The sequence below is a fragment of the Hydra viridissima genome, unplaced genomic scaffold (genome assembly GCF_058129835.1).
Source record: "Hydra viridissima isolate aposymbiotic clone 2 unplaced genomic scaffold, HvirCarnegie_v1 scaffold_3, whole genome shotgun sequence".
Lineage (NCBI taxonomy): Eukaryota > Metazoa > Cnidaria > Hydrozoa > Anthoathecata > Hydridae > Hydra > Hydra viridissima.
In genome coordinates, this window is record NW_028324302.1 from 20,594,806 (window position 1) to 20,618,108 (window position 23,303).

Here is a 23,303-nt window from a genome sequence, read left to right on the forward strand (position 1 = left end):
AAAACTTGTATTTACTAAATCTAGAACTATAAATTAGTGCTCAACAGACTTTTTTTTAACTTTGAAAATATAAACTTCGAAATTTTAAAATTCGAATTTCATTACTTCGAACTACTAACTTTCTAACTTTAATTTACAATTCGCGTCATATTAAAACGATTAAATGCATTATAACATTTTTTCTTGCTTTCTGTTATTATAAAAGTTTATTCATTTCTCATCCTCTTTGTGAATAAAAATGTTGATTATAAAACTTTTAATATAATTAATAGAACTACAAGTTGGAGAGCGTCAAACAGTTTAAAAAGATAATTTGCGATAAGCAAAAATTAGCAAAGTTTTAATTAAAAAAAACTTTGAAGAAAAATTGAACTTTGAAAATTTAAAATTCGAATTTCACTACTTCGAAATACTTTGATTGTATACGCAATTATAAGGACCGTTTTGTTCAACTTCGAAAAAATCGAATTCCGTGTTTTATAAGTCCATATCTTTAAACTGCGAAATTCGAGGTTCGAAAAATTTTTTCAAAGTGAATTCTTCGTATTGCAGAAGCTTACTATTCACGATTTTTCTACTGTCTATTCAAAGTTCAAACAGAAACAGGTACCTCTCCTTTCTTTTGTTATAGATGCTAACTATTTATATTTTTTACTGTTCTTCCATTATATGTTTAGTTTATTGAAATTAACTTCATATTTTTCATTAATATAGATAAAAACTCAATATTATGGATGTTGTTGATAATGTTCAAACTGGGGATAATTTTGAGGATTTGATTGGTGAAAATATCAGTGAAAATGGTAACAATTTAATTGATGTGGAAGATGAGAATACAATAGTACTGCTAATGGAAGAAAGAGGAAAAAAACTTCTGATGTTTGGAAATCTTTTGAAGATGTGTCTGAAACTGATAAGAATGGTACAATAATTTATAAGGTGAAGTGCAAAGGATGTCTTCAGTCTTGGCAAAAACAAAAATCTGGAGCTACAACACAACTAAAAAGACACATAGGCTTATGCATACCATTGAGGACTAGAGGTAAGAATAAGGTATTACCTTTTCTGCCAGAAGGTAGTACTGGATTGGATGTTAATCTTAAAGAACTCTCTTTAAATTATGATCCAAAAAAAATTCGAGAGATACAAGCTAGGATGTTTATTGCACATGAGTATCCCTTTAATATGATTGAACACAAGTGGTTTAACATCTTTGCAAAGGCTTTGAATTACAAGTACCAAAAGGTGTCAAGAGTTACCCTCAAATCTGATTGTGTCAAGGTGTATCAAACTGAAAAGGACAAGTTAAAGAACATGTTGAAAAATGTTAGTAGGGTGTGTTTAACTTCAGACAACTGGACTTCAAATCAAACAGTTGGGTATATTTGTGTCACTATTCATTTTGTTGATAAAGATTGGATATTAAAAAGTTTTATCCTAAACTTTTGTGAATTAGAGCCCCCTCACACTGGAGTTCTTATTGCTGATTGTATTGCCAAATGTATCGAATTATGGGAAATAGAAGAAAAGGTTCAATCAATAACTGTTGACAATGCAAGTTCAAGTGATGCAGCTGCTACTTGCTTGAAAAATAATTTAATTTCACAAAATAAGCTCCGTTTCAAATCTCATACATTTCATGTTCGTTGTGCTGCACATATATTAAATCTTTTGGTGCAAGATGGGATAAAAGAGATTGCTTTTGCTATTGAAAGTATTAGAGAAACAGTGAAGTATTTAAAGAAATCTCCTGCTCGTTTATATAAATTTGGACAAATTGCAAAGCAAATGGATGTTCCAACGTCGTTGGAACTCCACTTATATGATGTTAGAGCATATTCTGCCATTTAAACTTGTTTTGAAAGAATATGCTGCAAGGGATGCTAACTACAAATGGTTGCCTTCTGATGAGAATTGGATTAAAGCTGAAAAAATATGCAAGTTTTTTTCGGTGTTTAATACAACATTTAAGCTATTTTCAGGAACCAAATATCCAACAGCAAATTTATATCTTACTAAAGTTTGCAGTGTGAAACACATGTTGAACACACATCTTGCAAGTGATGATGAGTACATGAGATAAATGGCAGCAACTATGTCTATTAAGTTTGACAAATGTTGGGGTGATTGCAACATGCTGATGTCAATTGCTTCTGTCTTGGATCCTCATCACAAAATGGAGTTTTTGAAGTTCATTTTTCCTCAACTGTACAATGTTGTAGATAGTCAAGATCATCTCAAGAAGGTTATGGAAGTGCTCAAAGAGTTGTACCAAACATATGTTAGTGAAAGTGAGACAACGGGATCAAAAGATACAGCCATTAAGGATAAAAAACAATTTTCCTAAAATTTGCAGCAAGTTATTGACTTAGAGCAGTTTTATGACACAAATTCAGTAGCTGAAAAGACTGAGTTGGAACTTTATCTTGAGGAAAAGCGTTTCAAATGTGAACCGTCAACCCACTTTACTTTTGATGTACTAGGTTGGTGGAAGGTGCATAGCATTAATAAACCAATCCTCTCAATGATGGCACGAGAAATACTTTCAATTCCACTAACATTAGTTGTTTCAGAATCTGCATTTAGCGCAGGAGGTTGAGTGCTTGATTCATTTAGAAGTTTATTATCACCTGAAACAGTGGAAGCTTTGGTTTGTTGTACAAGTTGGTTGAAAGATGATAGTCATGAGAAAAAGGTAATGTTATTCTCTTAGTTATTTTTATGATATCTTTTTTAATTCAAGTTTTAATATCAACTAATTTTGTAGGTTGATCTTGAAGAAGCAAATTTGAATGTTGTTATTCCAACGGTTTCTTAATTCTACTATATGAAAAGGTAAACAAATAAGGTTCTAATTATGTTTTTATGTAGCATGATATCTCCTTTCAAATTCCAATTATTTCTTATACTTAATTATCTAGATTCATTCTCATGCAAGTTTGTTGTAAATTTTCAGATTTTCAGCGCACTTTTGAGGTTCAACTTCAAGAGAATTAGAGGAAATTAGAGGCTTTTTATCTTGTTTCATCCAATGCAATGAGAGCAAGACTTATATTTGTGAAAATCTAATTTGAACTATTAGAGTGCAGTGTTTAATAGGAATTATTATGTTTGTGTGAGTTTACATTATGTTTGAACTTTGAACATTAAGTTTGAACATTGAACTATTAGATTTAACTTTTATTTTGAACTATTAGATTTGTGGGATCTTATTTCATTATGTTGTTTATTTGCATGTTTAATAGACTGTAGGATTGTTTATGTTGTTTGTTGATTTGGACTTGCATTATTTACAGACGAGCCTTTAACGAACAATTTTTTTTACTAAACGAGCTTTAAACTAACAGGTTACAATAATTATTTCGAGTTTTAAACCAGTCGAGCTCGAGCAACATGTAAAACGAGCCGAGCCCAAACAATACTAATGCTTAACGAGCCGAGCTCGAACAAAGAATCTCATGTTCGAAACGAGCTCGAGTCGAGCCTGAATACTCTTAATATGTAAACGAGCCAAGCTGAGCCCTGGCAAGCTTGGCTCGTTCGGCTCGATTTACAGGTCTACTTATGTTTTGTAAGAAAAAATAAATCTAAGCTGAAAGTTCTGTCTTTTTTTTCTGTCGTCGAAAAGTTCTTGACCCTTGATTGCCCGTTATGTGCACTGATTTGTTTAGGGTATTTCTAGTCTTAAAGGTTCCTAAACTTTTTTACAGTTTAACGCTTTCTCACAAACCTGCAAACTGCTATATAGCTTCTGATAATTTTCCTCATTTTACATTTGGTCAGTAAACCAATGGTTTGACCATGCGAAAGAAGTAATTATCAAATATCAAGTTGTGAGCCTCTTCCCTCTAGTAGAAGAATGAATGGCAAAAGAGCTAGTATTGGTCGGGAATTCTATCTTGCATTATTTAAGTTTGATATTTTCTGAAAATTCACTTTAGAAAATACTCCAGATTTTTCAAAAACAGGAAAACTCAACTCCAATGAAATAGAAATTTCATGTCATTAGGGCATCCTACTGTTTCAGTAAACATTTCTTTACCATTCTTGAAATTTATTTTGAGCTGTTCGTAGTTCTCTAACAGTTCCGGATGTTTAATAGATGATGGCACTTTTCTTATAATGAAAATAATGCTTAGATATATTTCTGAAAAACTAAAATGATTATTATTTGCATTGCTCTATGAGGCAATTTATTTTCTATATTCTTGTTAATTTCTATAAACTTCTAGAAGACTCCAAAAAGTGCTAGAAGATCCAGAGAATCCCCTAAAGTTCTTGGAGTTTCAAGAAAGTTTTAGAAGGATGCAGAAAACCATTTGTATACCATTTTAGAAATTCCGATAACTGCCGATACCTACGGATACCTAAAAGATAAATTCTCTAAGTGACATGTTTGGTGAAAATGATTTTTTTTTGTAAACTTTTTGATTTTTACAAACAAGTGCATATCAGAGAGCAAGTTTTTCCAAATTTAACTAGTAAAACCTGTTTCAAAGACCCATGATTAAGAGGTCGAAATAAAAATATTAAAAAAGCGTGAAAATAAAACTCAGTGATTATGCTGGGATAACACTTCATTTAAGAAATATCTGGGGGGGGGGGGGGCGCATTTAAAAAGATCGGTTGAAGAACTCCAGTAGACTTTGTTTAGATAATTTTATAAGAAAATTTTTAGAGAGAATTTTATGGGAAGATTTTATGAGAAAATGTTAAAGAAATATTTGCTAAAACATTTCTTTAATATTTTGCTAAAAAATTTCAGGAGAAAATCAGAAAGGAGTTATATTTTTTTTTTTTAGAAAGCCTTTATGGAAGAATTGATAAGAGACTTTTTCGGAGATTTTTAAATTTTTGAGTGGCTTAGTTGCATAAAGTTACTATATTTGTAAATATTTAAAAATTCACTAGAGATAAATATTTATGACGTAAAACGAGAAGAACCAATAGTAAATATCATTATCATTTTAATTGTATTTCAATCACGAAATTATTATACTACTATTGATTGTATTAAGATTTTGTTTTGCAGCCTCACGTGTTCAGAAGTATTATTTGTTTGAACTTTAAGTCTTTACTTTAATAACACTTTAGAATACTGAACTAATAGACTTTACCAACACACGGCTGAAACAATAGAGTCCGAGCAGTAAGTTTGTTTAAATTCGCGAGATTCACAGTAATTAAATGAGTAAGTATACAAGAAAAACTGTGGGGAATTCTTTAGACTTTCCCTGAGACACTAAAGAGTCACTTTTTGAACTTGATAATATTTTTTATATCTGACTGCGAATCAATACATTTTACAAAATACACTCTCTTTTTATACATTTTTACAATCGTGTCATTTTCACACATTTAATGCAATAACAATTACATACATTAACACCTACACTCATTAGCACCCATAAAAATTAACACCTACACTCATTAGCACCTACAAACATTAACACCTTAGCACACGCTAATTACATCTTGAAGATTCACGACAAAACCCAACTTTTAATCGCCCAAAAGTTTTGCAAGTTATGATTATGATATGTACTCTAATTGCTTCTAATTTTATCTTTTTGGTGTTTAAAATCAAATTACTGTCATTATTTTTGTTTTCATTGTTAAATGATTCTTTTAATTTACTTTACCTTAGCCGTTGATATACTAGTAAAATCACAAACAAAAAAAATTAGAAAGCTGATGAGAAAGTATATAGTTGCAAAATTAGACTTAGAAAAATGAAGAATAAATTTTAAAAAAATAGTATGCTTAAAAGTCATCTTTAAAATTACTTTTTAATGTAGCTTTGTCATTATGAGAAAAGATATCATACAACGTCTAGGCCCAATTCAGAGATCTTTGAAACGTCTTGAATGCGCTTGTTCCAGCAAGGTATGCTTTAATTTTCTGTAAAATGATAGCACCCCGTCTTAATTTTTTAATCACGTGTACTGCTTTTGCGCCAGTTTTTTTCTGCTAATTCTAATATTGACTTTCTGATTTTCTAACAGATGTGCTTGTTGATCTTCACAAACTAATTAATCACTTCATAAAGCCTCTAAACCAACTGTTATATTTAAATTTATATTAGGTGTTATACGAAATATTGAGTGGTAGTTTGGTTGGTTAAATACTAAAGGTATCTTGTATAGACTTTCGTTTACATTTAGATTCTTCACAATAGAGTTGTGTGAATTAAATAGTGATCGACCGGAACAGAGATTTTGCCGGACCCGGAACAAAACCGGTAATAGATTATTAAATATACCTAACCGGAACCGGAACCGAAAATAAATCCTAACCGGAACAGGAACAGAAACCGGAACCGAATAGTAAGTAATATATTTTTAAAAAGTTAGTTCTAATTTAAACAAAAATTAATATAGTAAAAATAATTAAAACTTGCATTTTTTTTTTTTAGTTTTTCCGAAACCCAAGGCATAGAGCAGCAATTACACAATGCAATATGTTTAAGAAAATGAGCTGGTAAGAATCAGAATGGTATAAGTTTAACTCAAAGAATAGCGATGAAAACATTACAAGATATGAATGTTAATTTAAAATTAATTTTAACAGGAAAATTGATTAGTTTTTAAACAAAGCCAAGTTTTATTTACATTAATTCTCAAGCTTAACTAATAATTTTAAAAATTTTTTAATCATTTTTATCAAAATGATAATAACGGTATTGTGCTAAATAAAGCTTTATAATATATATTTTCGGTAGCATTTTGAACCGGAAATCCGGCCGGAACCGAAATCTTAAATATACCAAGAACCGGAACCGGAGTTTCGGTTCCGGCCGTAATTTTGGCCGGAAATCGGATCCGAACCGAATTCCGGTCGATCACTAAAATTAAAGGTCTTTAGCATCGAGAGTGTATTATAATAATAATACCGTTCGTTTATCATTTAAGGTGGCATACCCCATTAACATTTCAGAACTGAAACCATGTTGCCAAAGTTAAAATTTATCAAAAAAAAGATCGTAGAAAGCAAAATAGAATTTTATGGATAGCTATGCTGTCGTGGCATCCAAATACAATGAGAAAATATGCATATTGCAGTTTTCTAAAATATCTCATGTTCTAATAAAGTATTCAAAGTTAAGCTTTGATTAAAAATAAAAAACAATTTTGATCTATTCAACCTGTTAAAAGTTTTTAAATCTAATTATTTGTTTCCTAGTAGCATTACAAGGATATATTTATATTAGCAATTTTTGATTGGTGAGACCGCATTATCTCAAAGTCTGCAATCTTTTAAAATTTGTTTAAAAATGGATGACTAAAAATTGAAATAACTGTGACGAAAGAATCGAAAATAAAAGTAAGCGAAAACAGGTTAAATAACTTACAAGACAAAATAATGCCAGTTAAAATAAACAATATCAAGTTAAAAAATCAGCAATTCAAGTTTAAAAATGACGTCATGATATAAAGGTAAGAGAAAAATATTTTAAAACCCTCAGTAGCATAGTTATTTCGTTGAAGTTTTTTTATTTCTTTATCATCTTTGTTTTTTTTTATTGCAACTTTACTTCCTATTGAATTTTACATGACGATCAGTGTAAACGCATTTTACTTTCTCTATTTCAGCCATCATAAATTTTCCATCAGTCATCATAAATTTTCCAGGAATTACGTTAAATTTTTAAAAGTAACTTCTGATGGTTTTCTGCCAATATTGAAGTTTTCAATAGCGTCGAATGCTGCAAAAATCAAATGTAGCATGGAACAAATTTCAGTTTTCCGTACTCCTTCCCATCATATAAAGACTCATTTTGGATCTAAGTTTTCCTGTGCATACATTTTGCAAGCAGTTCATTTTCTAGCTTAAAAATCTACATTTGGAAAGCATTTTTGGACAAAGTGATAAATTCAACCGTTGTTATGGAAGTTGTTTGGGGAGCTTAAAAAGGTAAAGTTTGACTTTCTAAAGAGATATTCTAAATTTTAAATAATGGTTATCAGCTCGTGACTGATAACTTTTAAATTAAATAAGATACTTTATTCTTTATCAAAAGTTTAATAGTTCTAAAAGGTAATTTCATATGTTTTATCACTGACATTTTTTTCCTAATAAAAAAATGTCAACTTTACTTTAAGAGTATTTTCTAAATATATTGATTCCATTTAAACTTAAAGTTCGATTGTTCCTTTAGCTATTATTTTTGATATTATTCTGTTAATATTGCTATTATTACTTTTACTATTAATACTATTATTACTTCTACTATTAATATTACAATGAACATCGCATCAGGCTGAAAACAGAACTTAACAGTTGATTAGAAAGATAACTGAATGGTGCCTTCATTTATTTGAGTATTTGTTTGTAGCGCCGGGGTTCCGTTTCTGTTTAAATCTGCGCACGTGCAGGTTGGCGGCAGAAATTTGTAATTTTTGCATAGTTTAAGTTTACGTAGGAAGTAAAAATGACTATGTTTTTGTTAATTTTTTATTTCTTTAAAAATGGGTCACAACTGTAACACTTTATATTGTCTACGCACCTTAAAAACAAATTTAAATTTTACCACAAAAAATTCAGTAAAACCTTTTATTGTTATACAATATATTAATATTGTATAACAATAAAAGGTGTTGGTCCTTGTCAAAAACAAATTTAAAATATCATAAATTTAATTTGAATTACATCTGATTTGTAATTTTTTTCTTCATCTAAGTTTTCCAAAAAATGTCTCTTTAAAAATCTCCCAAAAAGTCTCATCAATTCTTCCATAAAATCTTCCTAAAAAGCTTTTCTTTTTGTTTTCTCCAAAAATCTTTGGCAAAAATTTTTAAAATATTTTCTCTTAATAAAATTGTCCTAAAAATCTGCTCATGAAATTATACCAACAGCATCTGCTTGATTTCTCAACCGATATTTTTATGTGTCCGCAGATGTTTCTTAAATGAAGAGTTGTCTTAGCATAAACGGTGAATTTTATTTAAAGTTTGTTATGGTTTTTATTTTGTCCTCTTCGTTATGGCTGTTTGAAATATGTTCAACCAGTTATCTTTTAATTAGCGTTTGTTTCTGGTCTTTTCTTGTTTGTGAAAATCATTAAACAATTACATTATTATCACGTGTCTTACTAATTGTACCATTAGCATTTATCAGTGCAGATTCAACTAAATTTCTGGTCGTTACTGGGAAAACAGTTGTAAATATATGTATGTATGTATATACATATATATATATATACAAATATATATATATATACACTGGCGAGCAAAAAAAAGTGAACAGTACAATTTTTCAGTAAATTATGTATTATTAATCAATTAAAAATATAATACATAAAATATAACATATCGCTTATATTAAATACATATACATACACATATATACGACTCATTTTGAAAAAAAAAATTAATATTTTGTGTGGCCACCACCATTTTTCATCACTTCATTTAATCGATGCGGCATCGACTCAATTAAATTTGCTATCAAACGGTTAGGTATCGTAACCCAAACTTGTTTTATGGCTGCCCAAAGATCATCCAAAGATGAAATATTATTTTTATGGACCTCTTTATCCATATAGTCCCACAAATTTTCAATGGGATTAAGGTCTGGACTTTGGGCAGGCCAATTTTCAAAAAGGAAGATATTGTTATCCTTGAGCCATTTTTTAACTTGTTTAGACGTATGGCAAGTAGCATTGTCATGTTGAAATTTAATTTCATCCTCTTCTAATTCTTCCAGTGTGGGCAGCAAAGAATTTTGTAGAATACTAATGTATTCTTTGGCATTTATTCGTAATCCATCTTCGACTCTATGCAATCTGCCCACACCTTTGGCAGAAAAACAACCCCAAACCATAATTCCAAGATTACCCTTTACCGTTTGGTGAATACAATCTGGATTTAATTGTTCGTTCTTACGTCTAATGCACATCTGTGGACGATCTGAATGCAAACAAAATCGTGATTCATCTGACCATAATATTTTTGTCCAGTCTGTGTTTTTATTATTTTTTACCCAAGCTAACCTTGCCTTTTTATGGCGTGCTGTAAGAAGAGGTACTTTTTTACATGGGTGTATTTTGAACCCCTGATCTTTAAGACGCCTCGAAATTGTCCATCGGCTAACCTTTTTATCATCAGAACACGTAAAAGTTTCTGCGATATGCGTCATAGTGGTTTTTCGATTTTTTAAAACATTGAATTTTAACTTGTGACAATCTCTTTCCGTCATTTTTCTTGGTCTGCCAGAACCTTTTTTTCTAGCTGTTGTTTTATTGTTTTTCTGACATGAAAGTATCTTGTGAACTCCACCAACACTAATGTTTACACCTTGAGCTTTCATAATTTGAATAATTTGGCGTATCGATTTACCGGACGCACTCATTCCAACAATGATTCCTTTTTGTTCCATTGTTAAATGAGGTCCTCTGTGAAAGAAAAATGATAATATTTTTAGAGTAATATATGAAGAAAATATTTATTTAATGATAAACTATGTATTCTAAATGAATATTTTTTTTTTCATAAGAATCCAATAACATCAAAATTAAAGGGGATTTTTCGTTTTAAATAAGTTAGAGGCATAAATAATAACTAAAATAAAAATAAAAAAAAATTACCTTTTATTTGGAGACATTTTTTTCCTTTTATTTTTTATAATAATAATATAGCGATAATACGACCTATTTCACCCACGCTCTAATATCAACTACAGATTTTGCTGACAACGTGCACTGTATTCATATCTAATGTTTAGAAGTTTATTCATGTTTTCTTTGAAAGATAAACGTAAATTCTTTGATAGTACGAACAAAAATAAACAAGCTTGTATGAGTTTCTGACCAGAGCTCTTTCATTTTATGCGTAAGCAGTCGCTGTTCACTTTTTTTTGCTCGCCAGTGTATATATATATATATATATATATATATATATATATATATATATATATATATATATACAAATATATATATATGTATATATATATATATGTATATATATATACACAAATATATATATATATATATATATATATATATATGTATATATGTATATATATATATATATATATATATATATATATATATATATATATATATATATATATATATATATATTTATGTATAGACACACACATGATTTTATTTGAAAAAAAAAAAGGAATAAATGGCATGGATTTTTGATTGCATTTAACGCTGCCATAGCTATTCTTGTATTTCAGACACAGCAAACCAGTGTATTGTTAGGTAGAAGTGTTCTAAAAATTTCAAACGTTGTAATGACTTTTCATTTTGATATAGTTTTCACTATTTCACTGTTATTTATTCGTTAATTTTTTACGAGATTTACCCTTTAACAAGTTATTGCAAAAACTTATGCACTCTGAGTCAAGATTTCAACCCCTAACGATGGAATTTAATATTCTGTACGTGGGAATATATATGCACTATGTTAAAATATTCGCCCATGAACGGATAAACAACATATAGTTAAAAACAGTTTAAATATATTTTGTATCTTTGAATAAAAATGTCTTTCATAAAGGTTTTGAATCTTATAACCACATCACAACTGAATGTTAAGTTTCGTTATTTCCACTCACACAAAACGATCACAGCCCGTTAATCTAAATAAAAAAGATTATTCATAATATTCCATCGAAAAGGATGACTTTCATGAAAGAAAAAACGTTAGGATCTAGCTTTCGTAACTTTTATAGGATAGAAACACACAATAGAGACTATATATACGAGATGAGAAGTCTTTAATATTTGTTAAAAAATTAACATGTAAAATCAAATACGTATTATGAACACAAAATTTTATATGAACATTTTAACGATTTTACCGTTGGATATTTGGATATCTTTTACGAAGCCATCTTGAGCCATATTCCACGGATCACTAAAATATACTCTCACGAACTCAAAAGTTTCAGCAGTGTCCGTGGGGGCGGTAAAAACAGTTTTATTGTTTATATAAATGGTGTAATCATAGGATTTCTTATATTTAGACGATGCTTTGCTTCGAGATATTTTGATAGATGACCATGTGTTTAAAGGGAGAGGATCCTTTGTTACGTACTCCGTTATCTTCGCTTCATTATTGGCAAAGCCAGCAACAAATACCAGTTTTCCTGATCCATCCTCATGAAACCAAGCCGCAATTTTCTTATTAGCTCCTTGAACAACATATTGATCTTGCATTAAATGAAAAACACTATGTTTTCCTTCGGAATAAGAAGTTGGTTTTAGCTTGAAGGACAATGAAAAAGTCGAATTTAAGACGCTCATAGTTGCAACCAGTCCACTTCCTTTTAACTTTCGTTCAGTCGCATTGTCAAATTTATCTAATATAGGTAAGAAGCTATTTCATATGGCATGATACCGACCCCTTAGTGTTCATAGAAATCTTAATGAAAAATTTCGATGTAGTTACTAATATAGCCATACCTCTAGGTTGTGTTACAGCATCGAAGTTCGCTGTTGAGAATAATCGAAAAAAAATTAAAATAATAAAAAAATATTATCTTTATGCAAAAAAATTTATTTACTTTTACCCATTAAGTATCTGATTTTTAACAAAAACAAAAACATTTTTAAGAGTTCAACATTTCTCTTAACATTTTTGTACACAAATTCACAGCACAAACCCCCCCCCCCTCACCCTTCCCCTTATTTCCAGTAATTGAAATTGCTAATTATTGTATAAAGACCATCTTAACTTTAAAAAAAAAAAAAAAGAACTGCGGTGAGAAACTTATTTTCAACAAAGCTAATTAAAAGAAACAACCTTCTTTTCCGTTGTAAACGTATAACTCTTTTATGTCACCGTCATGTGAAGTATACCAGGGATCCGAAATGTAAACCTTCACATCTTTATAATTTCTGGGGTCATTATTTTCTATCTGATATAAATTTTTATCATTAATATCAATACTGTACATATAGACACCGTTGGTTAACTGCTGCGATATTTTAATGCTCGACCATTCATTGAGAGGAAGGGGCTCCTTTGTAATAAATTCTGAATTAACTTCTCCACTTATAGCAGAGAAGATGGCTAGTCTACCAGAACCATCTTTATGAAAAAAAACAGCTGGATTTCGGTCACCACATTCACCATAATTTTGACCCTTACTTAAATGGAGAACACTTTCCCATTCTCGGGAGTATGAAAGAGGTTTTAGTTTGAAGGATACAGTGTATGCTTTTTCTAAAACAGCCAATGTTGCAATGACCTCGTTCTCGCAGAGCTCTTTTTTTGATAGTATAGCAACTTCATCTGAAATAAAAAATTATTATAGAGAAAAAACATTTAGAAATTGTAGTCTTGAGTTCCCTAAAATAACTCAAAGAACTTTTTTATTTAATTAAAATTTAATTAAAAGAAAAAGAAATTAACATCGAACAACAAAAAATATTTTATTAGAATAAAATGGTTAAAATAAGGTTATGCTAAGTGTTAGTAAAAACACTTTGTTAACAATAAGTTTGACCTTAACTTTGAATATTTGATTAAATATATATTTACCTGTTGGATTAATGGTAAGATCGATTGAAGTTGGTGTATCTAAATACAGCGAAGAAGAAAATTTATACTTGTTTAAAAGATAATTATTATAATGTTAGGTTTTTAGATGAATTCAAATGAAGTTGTTTGCAATGTGAAGACAAACTAAGGAAGCACAAACAAAAAAAGAAATTTTATCAATATTAAAGAATAAAAAGTTGGAATGACATAAATGAAAGATAGTTTGTAATTTGAAGTGGCAGTTAAATGGATGTTGTGTTAAAATAAATGTTTTCCAGATGAAGTCACTTATACAAAGCATTTAAATTATTTTAGATATTTAAATGAAAGAAACATTTAAGAAACGTTAAGAAACGTATGACATTTATTTAAGTAGGTGACATATGTAGTGAATTCCCTTTTCTAAAAAAAATTATCCTTAATATTTTAAATTTGAGTTAAATTCAGAAGAAATGATCACGACTAACAACATTATATTACTAAAATATATTATTAAAGATTTGAATGATACCAACCAAATGAATTTCCCTCAGCAAGTAATTTAAAAAAGCACATTCAACTTTTTTTTTCTCTCTACAAAAAGAAAATTATCAGATACCTCTCTTTCCATTTATAATAAACATGCTTGATATGTATGTATCTTGCACCAGATCCCAAGGATTTGACCCATAAACTTGTACATTTTCAAAAGTTCGAGGCTTTACATTTTCTTCAGAATAAACAGTTTCTGCATTAATTTTAATAGTATAATTGTATTTTCCATTTTCTCGCTCTTGCCAAATATCAATTGTACACCATTCACTTTTAGGAACAGGGTCACCTTCAAAATATTCATCTTTTGTTGGTACAGTGATTTTCAAACTACCATCACCAGCATCAGAAAACCATACTCCTAGAACATCTGTGCCGTGGTTATTTTTATCAGATCCAACAGTTAAATGAATGACATTGTGCAAGCTTTCAGCAAAACTATTGGGATGAATTTTTAGAAAAACACGGAACTCTTTTTCAAGTTTTAGTATACTTGCAATCATTTTGCCAGGAAAAAGATAAGTTGGTTCTTTAACAATTCTTGCTAGAAAAAATATAGTATCATATTAAAACTTCTATAATAAAATACTCACTAGGATAGTTATTGAATTAGAAGGGGATTATTACCTGTCACCAGACAGAAAAAATAGCTTAAGAAATCCAAAATTATGTTCATAAAAAGATACCTTCAGCTTGCATTTTATCATTTGCAGTTGGCGGAAGTGCTAAATTAAAGATTATTTATAAAAATTTCAACAAGGTTTCATTAAAAGTAAATGAGATCTATTAGGAATCAAAAACACAGAAAATGTAAACATTTAATGAATAAATTTTCAATAAATAGGCTTCACAAAAAAAAAATCTTAAAGACAGAAAAAATTCTTCTATCTTAAAGATAGAAAAAATACATCTTAATGTATTTGAATTTAGCTTAAAATTGTCTTAAAGATTGAAAAAATACATCTTAATGTATTTTTTCTATCTTTAAGACAATTTTAAGCTAAATTCAGACATTTTAGATCTTAGCCACCACAGTATCTTATTCAGAAATGAGATATGCTACTGTTTATAGTTTGATCTTGATTTTTATAACGGAATGGTGAAAACAATAACTTATAAACTTAATAACTTAAAAATTAAAACTGAAGATTTATGCAATAGAAAAATCCTTTAAAACAATAGACAAGTTCAATACCTTTAACAGGAAAAATGAAAAAGTTTCACTGTTGAGAAAATAAAAACTTACGAGCACATGTATTTGTACCATTACAAGAAACAACACATGTTGGATCTAAAATATAAGATTGACAAAACAGATTACATATATTGAACTTGCACAAAATAATCTCAGTTGTCACCAAACAACTTTAATCAATAATTTACTACAATAGATACTGTAAAGAATCTTGTTTTGGTTTATGAAGGTTAGTGGAATCGCTCTTAAAAATAAGTCATTTAGTTGTTGGTGCAAATACTAATCTTTTAAAGCACCTAAAATTTAGTTTAGTAATAAAGACAAGTTGGCTCTTAATTGGCATGCAATAGCCAAAACCAAGTTTTTCTTGATTGCTTAGAAACTATTTTTATCATTCTTAGATGCAATTTACTGTAAATAGGCTAGCTTTTCATGGTTATTCTTGGATAAGCATTTATTGTTTCCAAAACAAGTTTTTTATAATCAATTTCTTTATGCTGCGTGTCAAGAACTGCTTGATCAATCTTGTTAAAATTTAAAACACCTAATCTTTAAAATAAATTGCATATGCTTGCAATACACAAAAACAAATAAGGGTCAAATTCAGATGCATCATTCTCTAATGAAAGAAATGAAAAAATAGATAAATAAATATTCATAGCATTCACATACCAATGCATCCATACATTGTATTAAGCTCTTGCTTATCTGTGTCACTCATTCTGCCTATTTTACCAATTAGCTCTTCCATGTCTTTTGTCAAATTCATAAATTCTGGCTTCAATCTCATTGTTTTAGTGTTTGCAGTGCGTTTTTTTTTAATTGATAAAGCCCACAAATCATAGTGCATTATTGAGAAAACATCATATGGCTAAAGAAAATTATGGATTAAAACTTATACATGTATTTTTGAATGCAGATGAAGAATATCAACACTTAAATCTTAAATTTAAACTTAAATATGAGTTAAACAACATCAGTAAATAATTATCATTTTTTTTGACAAAAGTAACACCTCATAAATAAAATTTTGGACTAAATTTAAAAACTGATACTTTAAGAACTAATAAGTTTTATTATTTAATATTTCAACTGTTAATATGTTAGTATAGGTAGTTTATAAATATATTAAAATAATTATTTCAAATACCATATTTAGCAATAATATAAAGTTTTTTTGAAAGATGTTTTATTTGAGTAAGGAAAATTTCTTTATTCATCTTTGAATAACAATATCTAATTCTTGCTTCAAGCTCTTCCAAATTCTCAGCTCTCTAATTATTCTCATACACTAGCTGTTTTAAATCACCCCAAAAGTTTTCAATTGGACTTACTTCTGGAATGTTAGCTGGGTTTATATCTTTTGGTACAACTTTGATTTTTTTCAATTTTAAAAAGTAGATGACCGACCTTGCATAGTGTGATTGAGCTATATCAGGTCAGAAGATAAACTTATTGTGTTTTTTATAATATTCTGATACTAGAGGAAGTAAAGTTTTTTTCTAGTATCTCTTTATAAGTGTACTGGTTGATTGCCTGCTTACTGTGATGAATATAAAGAGGACTTATTCCACGGGGACTGATGCAATAAGAAACTAAGAGCTTGTCCTCGTACTTTTTACGAAAATTGTATCTTACTTGGTCAGAACATTGAGAAGGATCAGCGGCATAAAACCTATCATTACCAGCTAATGTGCTATTGTTTAAGGTAAAATAGCTTTCATTATCCTTAACAAAATCCAAGTTTTTATAATTTTTGTACAACTTACGACATTTAGGACGCATAGCTTTCTTCTGCTGATGGCTACAATCTGGATAATTTGTTTTTTTGAAAGTTCAAATGTTAGTCATTGTTTTTAATACTTGGGAAATTCGAGTTTGACTACAGTTAAAAACTTGAGCTACTTTCTTTTGGGAGTACCCTGACTTATTTTCAAAAAATGCAGCAATCTTTGGATCATTTTCTTTAGTAGCTACCTTAGCAACTCGACCACTTCCAACTTTCCTTTTTAGAGATCTATTCTCCAATTTTACGATTTTATTGTAAGCAGTTGATCTGAGTAAACCCCATTCCATAAACTGCTTAGCAACAAACACTTTACCTTTTTCTCAACTTTTTTTGGAAAAAAATTTCCATAGTTTTTTCGAGGTCCTTTACTTTGACCATTTTATTTTCAATATTTAAATAATATTTTTAACTTAATTAAATTAAATTTAAATAGATTATAAAATCCTCCTCCAAATAAGTATAAAGGTTTTTTGCGTGAATGAATCAAATTACATAATAAATGCAATTAAAATTTGTCTGAAATTTTATTTATAGGGTGTTACCTTATATTAGAATCTTGCAAAAAGGCAACTTTTTACTTTTACTTCTTATTAACATCAAAAAAATGTTAAAAAAAAATTAATATCTTTAACATAAAATTCCTACTGAAGAATAGTGTGTCTGTGTCACAGAATACATGCATTCAAATTGTGCAAGTGATTCATCGATATCTACATATTAAGTAGTAAATGTTTAAAATGCACTCATACGAACTTTTTTAATATAAGGTTTTTACACAAAGATGAGTTTTAGGAAACTCAATTCAGTAAATCCAAATTTAAAAGAATAATCAATAATATTTACACTTCTTAATTAGCTCTGAAGTATGCAGTCAACATAGGTTTTCTTGAAAGATAATAAATAAATGATAATAGTAAAATTAACAACCTGTTGAAAAACATTAAAAATTTTGTTTAGCTAAGTTACAAAGAACAAACTGAAAAAAATTACTTGGTTAAAATTTTTATATTAACTTTGACTGCTACTGATAAAATATATGATAAGACTGCAAATAACTTTTGCAAGTTTATATTTCAAAACCATACCGCCGAAAGCATTAGCAATATTTGACTTCACAATTTCAATGTAACTGTCACGATCACAGCGCTGTTGCTCATGTAAGAAACCCATGGCATGAAGCATTTCATGCAGAATGGTTCCTAAACAAGTTAATTTCTAGTTTAGATGTTATAGCTACTACTTTCTAGAATGAAAAATGCTTTCATAAATATACTCTATTTATTTTTAGGAACTTTTTATCATAAAAAGAAAGCTATAAAACTACTTTTAAAATAACCCATAAAATTTCATGTGCACAATCTACTTTAAATATTCTTTTTACAACTTGAAATGGCTTGAAATGATATGAAAATATTGAAATAATGAAGATAAAAAAAAATGGCTCAAAACCAGTAAGCTGAGTGGCAATCAAAACTCAAGTCTTAGCAATATAGAAAAGAAGCAAGAAGGGTATCTAATTGAACTTTGCTTAAGAATTACAATAAAAAAGCATTAAAAAGCAGTTTGCTACCATAATCATTTTGAAACATAATCATTTTGAAACAAAAGAAATGCTCATGTAAAAACTATGAAAACTTAAGGGATTTTTATTTTCAAGGACAGAGAATTCAAGAATAATTTTTTTTCAGATTTATGAGGTTTTTAACAAAGATATCTAAATCAAAACACTTCCCTAAATATTCTGCTCCTGAATCTAAAAAAACTATTCATTGCCCTGAGCCTTTTAATAGGAACTAGATTTTCATCCACTCAGTGAATAGGATAGTGAGGTTTGTTCTCACTTCTAAATTAGTCATATTATACCAAATATCAGCAAAATTTGCTCTTCATTGATCTTGCAATATCTTTTTTTTTACATGATATATCAGTCATATATGCTATTTCTAATAAGTTGGATTTTAATCAGTATTTTTAAATAACTTGGTTTTAATTATACACATTAAATATTTCACTGATTATTACAGATAACATCTGCTATAAAAATTAGCTCATTATTTGACTACCAGTTTCAAGTTTAAAAGGATGTCAAATGATTTGATGTTACTTTTGAAAGAGTAAAATATTTTGGTAGGAGAAACTGAAGATGGAAAAGAAAGTAAAGAAGACAAATAAGTGGATGAATTTACAAAGTGACAAAACAAAGTGAGGATTTCAACCTTTACATTACATTTTTTAATGAGAAGCTTTTTTTAATAACAAAAACTTTTTTTTATTGATATTGTGTTAATTGTAAACTTGCCTAAATACTAAATATACACTTAATTTTAATTTCAAACCCAATTCAGAAATTTATTTATTTATTTATTTTTATCTATATCAGAATGTTTTTTAAATTATAATTTAAAAAGTTGCTATTTATATGATTTTAATTTTATTCTACTCTACCGTTTTAAAAAATACAAAAAGTAAAGATATACTGAACTCAACAAAAAGTTGGAAAGGCACGTTATTTGTATGATTTTAAATTTATCATATTCTTTTATATTTGTAAATTAATCACCTTTAGTGTTGCACCCATACCCTATACCAATTTGCTGGTGACCTCCCTGTTTCCCAACATAGCTCCAGCAACTAATTTTGAATCAAAAAACAAAATTATAACTTTATCGTGCATCGAACAAAAAGTTAATCCTAGGTATTTTGAAACATTTTACACAATATTTCTATGCAATCTTTATTATAAAACATTTAATGTAAAATAAATGTTTTTATATGTAACCTTTATTATGAAATATTTAATGTAAAATAGATGTTTTAATATGGAATTTTTGCTCCTAAAAAAAATTAAGCTTCACAAGTCCATCAATGATGCATATATTAAAAATGACATTATATCAAAAAAAAATTAAATGTTAACCCATCATTTAATGTTGTGTCAAATTCAACATATGAAGTATCATTTTCATTTTTTTCAACCCATACATCATGTCCACATGGAGACATATAAGAATTCATAGCACGAATAGTTTCTTTGATAACTGTTGAATAATCTGAAAAATCAAAAAAAGTATATAGCACTATTTTCATTACCATTATTATTGTCACCATTACCATTGTCATCATCATCACATACTATTTTGGGCTCCAACATTCAAAACATATGGCACACGTGGTTTTCCCTCGTTGTCCTTCCATAAAGACACCAATCCTCTCTTGTTTCCTAAATATAAAAGTAGTAAAGGTATCCTATATTTTATCCAATACTAAATTATTAAATTAATCAGTTTAAAAAATAATGATATACCATCACTTTGTAATGCCAATATCATTCAAAATCAAATAAAAAGTATAAATAACTGATCGATGTATCTATTTGAAATTTTTAAACCAGTCTTCAATAAGTAAAATAAGAAAAAATAAAAATTTCCAATGGTTGAACATTTTGTTTAATAAAGTAAAAGCTTAATATAAGTAGCATTTGTTATAAGGGGGATTTGATATAGCAGATGTTGATTAATATAATACATATTTGTAATATATTTTCATTAGTTTCAATATTGTTTATATTGTAATGATAATTTTCATTAAAAAATAAAAATTATATGAACCAATCCCAAAGAACTTTTTTTAGCTAATGACAACTCTTTTTAGAAAATGAAATAAATAGTAAATGTTCCCAAAACTGCACTGCAATACTTTGAGACTTGAGTAAATCCTTTTCTATTAACAAAGAAATGATTCCAAATCCAGAATGCTTTTGCTTTTTGAGGCATAAATCAGATGCTTATTAGTTTTGCCCTTAATAAATTGCTATCTTCTAATAAGTTTATTTTTACATGCTTTAATGAAAGATTGAAGTTACTATTTACCTTTTTTCATCTTTACATCACTGAACCTTCCTAAAAAGATATTGTAAAATAAAAATATCATTAGTTAAACCATCAAGAAAAAAATGTTTAAGAAAAGCAGAAACACAAATCTAACCTAATAAAAGTTTATACTTTTTGGTATAAAAATCAAAAAAAAATTTTTTTACTGCATAAAAAGAAAAGCAATCAAGTAGTTAAAGGCATGCAGTTTCATGACAACAATACTTTTTTGGTTTGAGACAATATATCAAAAAATTGTTTGTAAACCTAGCAAAAGAAGATGTATTTCTCTATGTTCTTATGATTTTATTAGGATACAGCTTACATGATTTTTCTTACAAGAAAATTCTCACCAAAATTCAATGCTTACCAAATAATCTTCACTTTGAAAACTGTGCAAGAAATTTAGAATATTTATCTACTACAATAAAGAAAAAAAAAATATTTACCATGTGCTATGTTAATTTCCTCAATGCTTTTGGTCTTTTCTAAAAGATAAAAAGAAAAGAAATTACTACTTAAAAAAGAGCTTTTACAAATTCTGTAAAAATCACTTCATTCTTAATGTTTTGGAATTTTTTATGTTTAAAAAAAGAAGGAAGTATGTTTTTCTATGACATTATAACATTTTGTGGAATGGGAGAAAATAAAGCAATATGCACATTTGGCTTAATTCCAAATAAAAATACAAAACATGAATTTGAATTTCACCAGGAATGTAAATTAGTTGCCACTTCATATTTTTAATCTCCCATTCTTAATAATGGCTGGTTAATTTTTTTTTTAAACAGGTTTTATTCTTTAAGATTCTTTAAGATTTTTAAGAGCCGCTTTTTCTAGCTTTCAAACAATCTTGTCAGCTACTTTTTCGTTTATTTTTCTTTTTTAGCATCTTGAGCAGCTTTGTCAAAAACTAAACAGATGAACCAGTCATATCGCAACAAGTTGATATTTATAATCTTTCTCTGCAGTGTGTCATTTTACAACTGCAGTGTGTCATTCAATCTCGAAATAGACTGAGCACTGGTTTATTTATATCTATTGAAATTTGTTTAACAATTGACAATTCCCAAGCTGAAAAGTGAAATTTCTTTTGTTGAAACGTTATTCATAGACAATTACCAGATAAAACTAGTAGATTGACTGAATCTCCTAATTATTCAAGGGTAGTAAACCAATTAAAGTGCCTGGATGATAATGCATAGTTCACTCTTTTAGAATTAAGGAATCTTTCTTTTTTGTTGGCATTTTTTATTTTTATTATTTAATTCCTGCTTTCACATTATTACTCAGCATTATAAATATGATTTTTTATCACATTTTGTTACTAAAAAATAAGAACCATTTGCTGATTTTTTTTACTTAAGAAATTGCTATTATTTTACAAATTAACATGAATTTCTTTATTATCTAATGTCAAGAATTTATAAAATAAAGGCAGATTTTAGAACCAATAAGCTGTATTATTCAATATAAGCTTATGTAACTGTAATATTTTAAAAACTGATGCTGTTAAAAATATTTTTCAATCAAGTTACTTTAAACTTCTTCAGTTTTAGTTAAATTCATAAAACATCTTTAGAAAGAAAAATGAATTCAAACTTTGAATAAACTTGAATACAATTCAAGATATAAAATAATTGAGAAAACTTCCTAATCAGCCAGTTTTCACAATTACAAAAAAATGATTACAATAAAAAAAATAATCTTTTATTCTTTAGTAAAGTTGTTTAACTCAAGCTGATTATGCATTCAGAGGATCAAAGGTCAATTTAAACCAAATAAAAAACTTTTAGATGATTCAAGAAAACAAGCTAGAAAAAATTTCTGCTAAAAACACTCCAAACCTTGCAACTCCATTATAAATCAATAAACTACTTTTTAAAGTGAATAATTTAGACACTGAGATGTTCACTAAGATATACAGTAATTGTTCTAACCATCTATTGTTTTGAAACAAAACAGGTGAATCCTTATTTGGTTGTTTTCATGACATTTTTTGTGGATTTTTATTATCATTTAAATTGACAAAAAAAGTAGGCATCAAGAAAACAAAAATATCCAGCAAAAAACTTACATATTTTGGAAACCAATCAGTTAATGCTTATAAAATAACAATTTTTTACAAATAGAGAGTAATATTTATATATATATATATATATATATATATATATATATATATATATATATATATATATATATATATATATATATATATATATATATATATATATATATATATATAGTATTGTAGAAATTATGTTAATACTTCCAGTAAGAGTGTTATATATGTTAATAACATCTGATGATCGCTATTGCGTGAAACTTTAAGTAATGTAATATAAACCAAGCTAATTATTTAGTTTGTGTAATAATAATAATATATTCGCTCTACTTATTCTACGCTGAAATGGAGCACTCTT

General features: G+C 28.2%; 1 protein-coding gene and 2 long non-coding RNA genes across 4 annotated transcripts in view; 2 read left to right on the plus strand and 1 right to left on the minus strand.

Annotated features, from left to right (window-relative positions):
• LOC145180677 (uncharacterized) overlaps window positions 1-23,303 on the minus strand; it is an 83,942-nt gene that overhangs the window by 52,767 nt on the left and 7,872 nt on the right. Inside the window, exons 5-19 of the mRNA XM_090082091.1 lie at window positions 21,330-21,368; window positions 20,881-20,910; window positions 20,145-20,231; window positions 19,929-20,061; window positions 19,572-19,642; window positions 18,097-18,210; window positions 17,657-17,721; window positions 15,895-16,093; window positions 15,274-15,318; window positions 14,714-14,752; window positions 14,095-14,571; window positions 13,497-13,535; window positions 12,756-13,247; window positions 12,416-12,445; window positions 11,812-12,312 (exon numbers count right to left, since the gene is read on the minus strand). Of these exons, the coding sequence (XP_089938217.1) occupies window positions 11,812-12,312; window positions 12,416-12,445; window positions 12,756-13,247; window positions 13,497-13,535; window positions 14,095-14,571; window positions 14,714-14,752; window positions 15,274-15,318; window positions 15,895-16,093; window positions 17,657-17,721; window positions 18,097-18,210; window positions 19,572-19,642; window positions 19,929-20,061; window positions 20,145-20,231; window positions 20,881-20,910; window positions 21,330-21,368 (2,361 nt within the window). The remainder of the gene's footprint in view (window positions 1-11,811; window positions 12,313-12,415; window positions 12,446-12,755; window positions 13,248-13,496; window positions 13,536-14,094; window positions 14,572-14,713; window positions 14,753-15,273; window positions 15,319-15,894; window positions 16,094-17,656; window positions 17,722-18,096; window positions 18,211-19,571; window positions 19,643-19,928; window positions 20,062-20,144; window positions 20,232-20,880; window positions 20,911-21,329; window positions 21,369-23,303) is intronic.
• Window positions 2,571-3,075, plus strand: LOC149891387 (uncharacterized). Of its 2 annotated transcripts, none has more exons than XR_016450703.1 (3): window positions 2,571-2,695; window positions 2,768-2,835; window positions 2,957-3,075. It is a non-coding gene; the product is annotated as an uncharacterized LOC149891387 (long non-coding RNA). The 2 variants fall into 2 exon arrangements; XR_016450704.1 differs by having other exon boundaries at window positions 2,922-3,002.
• On the plus strand, window positions 5,119-8,692 carry LOC149891388 (uncharacterized). Its single transcript, XR_016450705.1, has 4 exons — window positions 5,119-5,191; window positions 5,799-5,886; window positions 6,165-6,326; window positions 6,416-8,692. It is a non-coding gene; the product is annotated as an uncharacterized LOC149891388 (long non-coding RNA).